The sequence below is a fragment of the Rhinolophus ferrumequinum genome, chromosome 12, assembly GCF_004115265.2.
Source record: "Rhinolophus ferrumequinum isolate MPI-CBG mRhiFer1 chromosome 12, mRhiFer1_v1.p, whole genome shotgun sequence".
NCBI lineage: Eukaryota > Metazoa > Chordata > Mammalia > Chiroptera > Rhinolophidae > Rhinolophus > Rhinolophus ferrumequinum.
The window spans coordinates 78,829,452-78,838,719 of record NC_046295.1 but is presented as its reverse complement, the minus strand read 5'-3'; the positions used below and the strand labels follow the sequence as shown (position 1 = coordinate 78,838,719).

Sequence of the window (9,268 nt, the reverse complement as noted above, 5' to 3'; positions counted from 1 at the left end):
AGGGTTCTAAACAGGATCCTAACAGCACCGGGAATCTAAATGGAGAGACGATGCACGTGTAAAGCCAGCAGCAAAGGCAGGGCGTGTTCAAATATTAACGTGGAGAGCTTGGTACAAAGCCGGTGGCTGCTTCCATCAACAGGAGAGAAAGGAGGAAAACAAGGAGTTGGAGGCAGATTTATTCCTAGTAGCCCTCTAGCCCAGGGCTCGCACTGCCGTAGCATGTCCTGAAACTGCAGGACCCACCAGGATTTAAATCTATTGGTAAGGACACCCCGTTTTTGTTTCCTTAATGAAAACAAAACCAAATGAGCACATTTGCTGGCACTTACCAGCTCTCCCCACAGCGTCCCACAGCACGAGCACAGGGCTGAGAACAAATGCCACCTATGACACAGCACAGGCTGAGTGCTGGGGACAGGGAACTGGTCACAGGCGGCAGCAGCCAGAGGGACACATGTCAGGTGACGGTGGAAGGCGCGGCCAAGGCACCAGGCCAAGACCAGTTTCGGTGCGAGTTTCAGGCAGGCTGGGGAAGCAGGTGGAGGGGCGCAGGGGACCGGTGCGGACTCAGTTACCGGAATGTGTGGGTGATCAAAGCCTCTGCACTGGGACTCCCTTAAAGGAACCTTCCAGCTCCACTTCCGATGACAGCGCCTCTGCCTGAGGAAACAGTTACTAAGTACTCCATGTCACGCCCACATCAAGAGACTGACAGGTGAGCTTAGATGTCACAGGTAAGGGGGGTCGGCTGGGGGTAACCAAGGCTCTCAAGTCAAACTGTCAAATTATACATTAAAATAAAATTAGCTCAATGAAGTAGCCAGCAATCTAGGTTGTGCACCAACTGTCAGGCTGATGCAGCGCGGAAAGGCAATCGATAAGAACGGCAAGAACTCTCACTTTTGCTTTTTATTTCAGGTGACAGCAGGCAGGGGCTGGGAGTCGGGGGTACAGGGGGTGGGGGAGGCAGAAGCGAATGGAAGGCAAACAGACTAAAAATACTTCGCCCACAAGATGACTCGTGGAAATTTTATTATATAGAGTGTAAAATGAATTGCCAGTCAAATAAAAAGAACACTTTTTCTTTTAAAACAACATGCATAACATTTTCCAACAGCTTTTTTTAATAGTTAGACATTTCAAGCATTATAAGGAAAATAAGGAGAAAAAAACCAGAAATGGTAACTTCAGTACATGTCAAACGGAATGTCCCCAGGTCAATTAAAAATGCAAGAAAAAATAGCTTCAATTCCGTTTTTCTTTCCTTTAAAAATACATGTTATCTGTACAAGAAACCACTACAGTAAACATTGGAAATCATATTATCCCTTTTATTAAATCAAAATTATTTAATTCATAATTGTGGTTAATACTAGATTTGTTTATTCATCTAGTTAATTTGACAAATATTAAAAATATTTAAAAGAAAAAGCAAAGAACGCTTTGCAATTAAAAATAGTTACTACATTTTTATGCGTTTTAATGTTCCACAGTGTTTGTTAAAAGTTATATCGAATTTCTTTTTAATATTAAAAATAACAGTATTTATATTTCTGAGAGAATAGAGAAAGGTTTTTTGTTTTGTTTTTAAAACAAGCTTGGAGGTCTTAGATACACAATTGCAACCGGTAATGGAGACATGAAAAAAACGTATGCTAAACACATGAACACATTTTTATATTACCCTTTAGAGCTCTAGAAATTATACAAACCCTATAAAACGCCCCTCCCAATCCCCGTTGGACAGCAATACAATTACCTGTCTCAATTCAGAATTCACATAATTAATTACAATACATAATAGTTTTTTTTAAAAAAATGCAATAAAACCAGACAGCCAAGATACAAGAAATTAGAAGTAAAACATTTAATGAATTTACACATTTAAGAATATTTAAATACTGTTTAAAAATTTTTAAAAAGAATTTGTTACATACCACCTAAGACTTCCAAGCCATTTTCTGTTGCAACAGAAAAAACTGTAAATAAAAAGACACGCAAAAAAAAAAAAAAGAAACGGAACAAAACACACCATGTTGAAATGTCACTGCTCTGAGGCATTCTGGTGCCTGAATTTGCAGATATTGCTCCAAAAAGAATCCCAGAGCTTCCACATTTGAAATAACAAAAATAATGAAACAAAATTACCACCAATTTTTAGTAACTAATTGCCCGATTTTTAGAAAAATTCTGTTAATCTAAATATAGTGTTTCACAGAATAAAACAAAGGTTCTTCATCAAAAGGTTTGCAAATCTAAAAACCTCTGTTATAAACAGGTTTCCGCTCACAATGATTTCGGGGTGGGGGAGCCGCAGGTCACTGTCCTACTGTTCCTGTGGAAGGAAGGGGAGAAGTTAGCCTGTGGTGGCACTCTTGGTGCTTGTGTTGTGTCTGGGGCTCTGTCAGCAGGAGGTGACAGGTCACCCTGTGCCCTCTGGCTCCACAAACCAGCCAATGTCTCAGCACTTTCCCCGGCCTCCCCTCCCATTACGGGCTCTGGCCCAGACAAAACCTCTCTTGAACAGGAGGCCCTGGGGCGTCTTTTTCTAAGGGAGACTGAGTGGGGAGAAGGGAGTGATACTTCTCAGTCACCACCAGCCGGGACACCCGTTTCTACTGGGCCTAGGCACAGACGGCCACTGTGGCAGTGCGGTGGTCCACCAGCGTTAGGTCCAGGGTGTCAGGTGACCTGGAATATGCCAGTGGGATCATTGGGCCCTCTTCCCCACAATAGGAAATCCGTCTTTGGACTCTGATTGGACAGAGCCCTCCAGGTTTCTACGCAGGACGGAGAAGATCTGGCACCCTGCCTCAGAGGGTGTGGACTGGTCCATTTCCACCCCCCCATGACTGCAGGGGCGAGGGTGACAGCCTGGCCACACCACTCTGCAAGAGCAGTCACGGGGGTGAGCTCCACACTCCCTCCTCGTAGTGCCAAGCCTGCTCAGCCCTCGAAGCTTGGCACTCTCCTATGCAGTTGGGGAAACTGAGGGCCACTCAGCACTGTGGCCTGTGGCCTGGATTTGAGGGAAGACCAGGCACTTCCTTGGAGGAGCGGCCCAACCAATTCCTCTCCCACTTGCGCCCAATCTTGTTCACCCTGGGAGAGGGGGCCAAGGTGGTTGCAGTTGGGTTCTCGGCAGGCAGCGGCCATGCTGAGGGGCGCTGGGGCCCAAGCTGTCCATCAGGCACACGCAGCAGGCGTGGCAGAGGGGTTACGGTTGGTCTGGGACGTCTCGGCAGCGCTGGGATCGCTACACACCTGGCTGTGGGCCTGAGCTTGCCCTAATGTCTGCCCGTAGAAAGCGACCTGCTGTCTGTAATATTCCGCCCAGGCCATTGTGTAGTCCGGTGGGGAGCTGGCCTGGGGAGCAGCACTGGCAGCGTGACCTGATGGACGAAGGCAAAAACGGGGTTATAAGGAGTGGGGACGCACTTAGGGGAAGTGATGGGTGCCTGGAGGGATCCCTTCCCGAAGGCGCTGAGGCGTCGTAACCAGCGGCTGACGCGCTCCCCCTGGACGCCAGTGAGGCGCCGCCCAAGTGCTCGCTGCGAAGATGCGGTTAGCCTTTTGCTGCTGGTCCCCGCTCCGCCCTACAGGACCTTCAGAAGTCTCTTCTCCGCGAATTCACAGGCTTTGCATCTGCCTGCCTGCCCAGTCAGGGCCCAGTGTGGGGGCGGGGGGGGGGAGGGGGAGGAGAGGGAGCACCCGGCTCGGGCACCTGCGTGCGTGCACGTGCGCAGGGTGCCGCCCCCACGGAGAGCTGGCAATTCAGGCCCACGTGTGTCTGGGAGCCTGGATGGGGGGGTCTGGGGAAGACCCGACACCTGGACTTTTGCCAGGCGCTCCAGGTGACAATGACCTCGCGGCCCCTGGCCCCAATGAGGATTCCAAAGACCAGCGCTTCCAACCACAAGTAACACCCCCGCGGACGCAGCCCGAGCCACCTCTCCCCACACACCCGCACGCCGGCTCAGCAGGACTGCCTCAGTACACGGAGGGCTTAGTACTAACTTGCAATGATTCACCTGGGTTTTTTTAGTTCACTGTTTTCCTCCTTTTAAAAAAAGACTGGTTTGGTTTCTGGTAGTTAAGCAAACGAGCTAACTGTAAAAGAAAAGCAAACTCCTCAGCACCCATTCCAACGTTAGACCCTGAATTCCACCATCTTTTCTCTTCACCTGCCTTCAAATGGCCAAAAAGAGCCGGGCAGTGGCAAGACAGGGCAGAGGACGCCAGCTGGTCTGTGTCCTGGCCACACAGTGTTAGGGGGAGTGGGACAGCGGTCCCCAGCCCCCAGCTGAGGTGCCAGCCCACCTCCAGGCCCTCTGGGGCCCAGAAGCAGAAGAAAGGGGAGGACGAGGGCAAGACAAACTGCTACACCACGTCTCCTCTGACAGACGCAGGGGCAGCAAGAGACGAAGGTGAGCATCGAAACAGTCCCAGGGGCCAGCGTTAAAGAAAACCGGTGGCAGGGAGTCTAGACAATGAAGTCTAGAGGCTTGGGGCTCTGAGCGGGCCCGCTCGGTGGGAAGGCCAGTGCACTCACTCTGTTTTTTGTAATAGTCTTCCCAGGCCTTGCTGTAGTCGGGCTGGCTGCTCTGCGGCTGGCTCTGGTGGCCTGTGCGAAGAACACAAAAGCAGTCAGGCCCCCAGCCCGGCCACTCCAGGCCCTGCTCTGACTCCCTCGCTCACTCGCCCCTGGGCCACACACCTCTGAAGCCCGCCCCCGGCTCTGTGGCCTGGGAAGAAGGCGGCAGCAGGCTGGTCGTGGAGGTGACATGTCAACACCCAGGAGGGCCTCCACCCAGGTCGGGGTGGCTGGAGGGGTGGGGGGTTGGCGATGCAACTAAGATCCCTGAGACGCTGGGAGGAGTGTGCCAACTGCTGTCCCTCAAGGACGTCCATCGGAACAGGCTCGACCCCCTTCAGATGGCGCTGCAGCTGCGGGGGAGCAGAGCCCCGGGGGCCAGACTACCGCCTAGGTCCCTGGATCAGCCTTCAAATGGAACAGAGTCCAAATGGCACTGAGGACTCTTCACCTGGCCCCTTCTGTTCAGAGACTGATGGCTTCCCCTCTAGACAAACAGTGTAGCAACCACATGGGAACTGTCCAGAGTGATGACAGAAAGACAAGGTCCACACAGTGAGGGGCTGATGGCGGCAACACGCACCCGACACAATCTAGCCTCCTGCCGTTTGGGGCAGGAGCAGGGGAAAGGATGTGTGGCTTGCTCCCGGCCTCCTCGTCCAAGCATACACCGGGCGGAGTTCTCTATGTGGCACGGGCAGGAGACATGAGGTGGGGGGAGGAGGAGAGCAGCCGCCGCCTGCCCAGGAGCATAAAGAGGGTTAAAAGACAACTGGCGACACATGGGGACCTTGCTCCCTGCCGAGGTCAGGCTGGCTGCGTGCCCACCCGCTAAGGCCCCTTCAACGTCTCCTGTTAGAACCAGGCTGCAGCAAGGACATGCCAGCAGACACATGTCACAGCAAAATGTTCTCCGTGCTAGTTAAGAAACTGCGAGGACGAGCACAGGCTGGTTGTGGGGCTGGGGAAAGAAACGAGGTGGGGGTAAACAAGGGGAGACGAGCCTGCCCTCCTGCTTCCACCAGCGCCAGCGGGGACTCAGACCAGGATGCTAACAGCAGGACCTGGTTTGGGGAGGGCTAGGAGTGAGGGATGTGGGCAGCAAGAACTCGTCGCTCAGACATGGACAGAGGGTGTGGGCAAGCAGGAGTTTTCTTCCAAACAAGATTTCACTGACCAAAACCAATTTTCAATTTCTAAATCTCCCGAATAAACCAACAAAGCTCAAGACCAGTGGTGAGCGGGCAAAGACCCAGGCGTCCCTGTCTCCTTAGTCACCCCGCGTGCCTGAGCTGTCGGGGCCGCAGGCGGGTGGGCCTCTCCAGGACGGTGCCCCGCAGAGCGTCAAGGAAACGACGGGTACTCCCCACAGTCTACGGCCTCTCACAGGGCCTGTACCGGACAATGGAACAAATGGGAACAAAACACAGGCCGGGGCCAGGATACAGTGTCCAGTGAAATGGGGTGTACAATTTAGGTGGTGTGTGGGTGTTCATGAACTTTAAAATATTCTACATGTTTAAGACCATTCATAAGGAAATACTGGGGAAGGAAAATTGTCAACCATTCAATGTCCGAGCTCGCAGCTACTTTGGAAACCCTTCATTTCACAGCCGACAACACTGGATACCAGAGGAGGGGAGCGCGCCTGACGTTGCACAGCCCTGGCCTCCGGACCCCATGGATGGTCCTCTAGCTGTGACCTTCACCAGGGTCCTGGGGCAGGGCTGCCCAGCCAGCACTCTGCTCAGGGGGGAAGGGCGCTAGGCCCCGGGCTCGGTGCCCGTGAGGAAGGCTGCGACGCTGGTCCTGCAGCCTGAGGCACAGACAGGCAGGACAATGCACCTAGTGACCACCTTCCCAACACCGCGGGCCCTCCACAGGGTCAGAACAACCGGAGGTCAGGTGTCCGTTTTGTTTCTTTGCAGGCCGCGCAAGACAGGCCCCACCAGCAATAAACTCTAGAACGAGTCCTAAGGCGAACGCGGGAGCAGGTTTGGTTCCACCAGATTGTCTGTTCTCTTTTACAACCAGTTTTCTCAGTGAGGTGTCCCTCAGCAGAGCTCATTTGCTAATTGGCGTTTTCCGAAAAGCTCAGAAAACAGAAAGAGCCCCTTTCTAAGATCGTGCTGGAGAGAAGAGGGAGCCGATCACCTTGAGACCAGAGGAGAGGAGCGGGAAGGGCACCCAGCAGGCAGGGACAGCCCAGGAGGACACAGGGCGAGGGGGCAGAGCTGTGGGCGGGAGGAGGAAGCAGCCGCCTCGGGTCAAACCACACCCTCCAACGGCCACAGGCGTTTCTGAGCCATTCTTGGAAAACAAGTGACAGAAGCCTACAGCTCTGAGAAGGACAGAGTCAATGGGAAAGAGAGATCTGGGAAGGTGGGCCAGGAGAGCCAGCCCCTCCGCCCTGCCCAGCTGGAGGCTGGTGCCATTTCCACAGAAACCTCCTTCTGCACGTGGGCTCTCCCCCAGCGCACGTGGGGCCTGCTGATGGCTCCCGTTGCCTCTGGGGAGGGGCATCCTGGGTGTGTTGGGGCCCAGCAGCCCCTCAGGCCCTGCCTGGGGGTGTGCACGGTCCCACCCCCTCCCGAGAGACTTACTTGGGACTTGCTGTGTGGGCTGCTGCCACGCCTGGTAGGTGCTGCCCCAGCCCTGGGTCAGAAAAGCCGGAGGACCACTGTGGAGAACGAGAGTCACTTGTTCCAGTGGGGGTCACATCCCCTCCTCACCTGGGCCCACCTCCCGCCACCCGTTATCTGTCTCGTCACTGCGCACACCCCCACCCCAGGCAATGGTCCCCACTGACAGTGGCCGGCTGGCCCCGACCCTAGTCCTGACTGAGAACCCCGTGGACGGAGTAAGAGCAGGTCACCTACCTCACAGGGGTGCTGTGGGGGTTTCCATTCACTTTAGCAGCAATGTTAGGGAAGCACCCTGAGCTCCTCGGAGGAAAGGTGCTGAAAGAATGTGAAAAACAAATAAAGACCAAGGGCCGAGGACCCAAGGATGAAAAAGCTTTTGCCAAAACCTCCGCTCCCTCAGTCCCAGGGTGTTGCATGCCCCTGGGGATGCCGGCAGTGACCCTATGCCCCCTGGGAAGGCTCTCATCCCCGCACTGGTCAGTGAGCTACGGATAGGCCGGAGGGTGACGGGTAAAGATAAGTCGTGTCCACACCCAGAATTTCAGGCTTTGGCCAGCACTCCCTGGAAGGAGCTGGAAAGGAGGACCCCTTGGGGGGTGGAACGGAGGGAGGGGGGAATTCTTCCAGGTGAGATGGATGCAGAAGACTCACTTTTGATGAGGTGCAGCAGGTGGCTGGCTGAAGGGGCCCTGTCCAAAGGCTCCAGGTGCTCCCAGACTGGTCCCCTGTCGCGGCACAAAAGGACTGTCACATCCTGTGGGATGCACCCCTGCCCTCTGCCCGGCCCCCCGAGGCACACCACAGCATTTGGGGAGACAGGGAAGTGAAGACGCCCTGCAGCCCTTGCACTAGCCTTCCTCCCCACAGCAGACCTGATCTGAGAAATGGCTTCTACCCTCGAGTGACCAACACCACCACACAGCCAATACTGGCACCACCACATCTGCCCTAGCGTGTCACCCTGGGGGTAGGGACCAACCTGCTTGACTCTCCCGTCAATTTAGGCTGGCCCACGGCTCTTTCTGCCATTCTACGTCCCCTTGGAGGTGAGCAGTGGCCAATCTGTCCTCCATCAACACTCCCTTTCTTTATCTGCTTTGAGGTGCCTGAAACTAAAGCCAGAGTCAATGAAAGCTGCCTGCAGGGCTGGCCGCCAGGGCAATGCCAGCGGGAGTCCCGGGACCGTGCTGGGGAAAAGGCTGCCGCCCCAGCTGCTCATCTAAGCCTGCAGGGGACACGGCTCTGGGGCCTGAGCTGCGCAGGCCTTGGTGGGTTCTGCCCGAGGCTTCCTCATCATGTCTGGGCCTGGCCCTGGTACCCCTGGGCCCCAATCTTCCCCTCGGCAAAGTGGGAGGGGATGCCCTCACATGACGTGAGGACTGAAAGGCACAGGAAATACAAGGTTCTGGGGAAAAAGAGGTACCTTGGACATCCACCAGAAAATCCAGCTATTAGTAAGCTGGTGGGGAAAGGACCTTGTACGTACGCCAACTTTCTCATCTATGAGATGTCTGGCCACCTCGATCTGTTGAGGAATCCCCCTGATGGTGAATATTCGCAGGTTGGGGTCGGTGTTGGGAGGGGGGTTCCGCTGAAGCTCCACGTGGGCTCCTGACTGCTGGTTTATGCTTTTGATGTTCTCACCCCCTGCAGGCAGGAGGACACAAGACAGAAGAGTAAGTGGCAACAGCAGCAAGCCGCGGCGTCTCACAGCACTCTGCTCCGGAAGACGAGGGAGGGTCTTCTCTGCATCCTAGCACTTGCCCGGGAGAACAGAGAGGTCCTCTGTTTACTTTAAGCTGGCTCTAACAGAAACCAGGGCTCACTAATTTGCAAAACCAGCTTTAGGATGTGAAGCTGGTCCTTCTCTCCGAGCCAGGATGAGGCCACAGACACCACGTGGCACCTGCTGGTTTTTCTCTCCGAGGCCTCTGCAGAGGCCCGAGCTCAGCCCTTGGCCAGTGCCGCGCCCAGCCCAGCCCAGCCCAGCCCGAGGCGGCACTCCATTCCATCCTCCTCAGCACAA

The 9,268-nt window shown here is 54.6% G+C and overlaps 1 protein-coding gene across 6 annotated transcripts in view; it reads right to left on the bottom strand.

Annotated features, from left to right (window-relative positions):
* Positions 1–939: 939 nt before the first annotated feature.
* FUBP3 (far upstream element binding protein 3) overlaps positions 940–9,268 on the bottom strand; it is a 49,474-nt gene continuing 41,145 nt past the window's right edge. For 3 of the 6 annotated variants that reach the window (XM_033122705.1, XM_033122710.1, XM_033122711.1), the window contains 7 exons: positions 8,729–8,889; positions 7,894–7,967; positions 7,477–7,557; positions 7,201–7,277; positions 4,556–4,627; positions 3,268–3,395; positions 941–2,338 (listed from right to left, as the gene is read on the bottom strand). In XM_033122705.1, coding sequence (XP_032978596.1) covers positions 2,330–2,338; positions 3,268–3,395; positions 4,556–4,627; positions 7,201–7,277; positions 7,477–7,557; positions 7,894–7,967; positions 8,729–8,889 — 602 coding nt within the window. In that variant the 3' untranslated portion in view covers positions 941–2,329. Of the gene's footprint in view, positions 2,339–3,267; positions 3,396–4,555; positions 4,628–7,200; positions 7,278–7,476; positions 7,558–7,893; positions 7,968–8,728; positions 8,890–9,268 lie in introns of all 6 variants that reach the window. The other 3 variants (XM_033122706.1, XM_033122708.1, XM_033122707.1) reach the window with 2 other exon arrangements.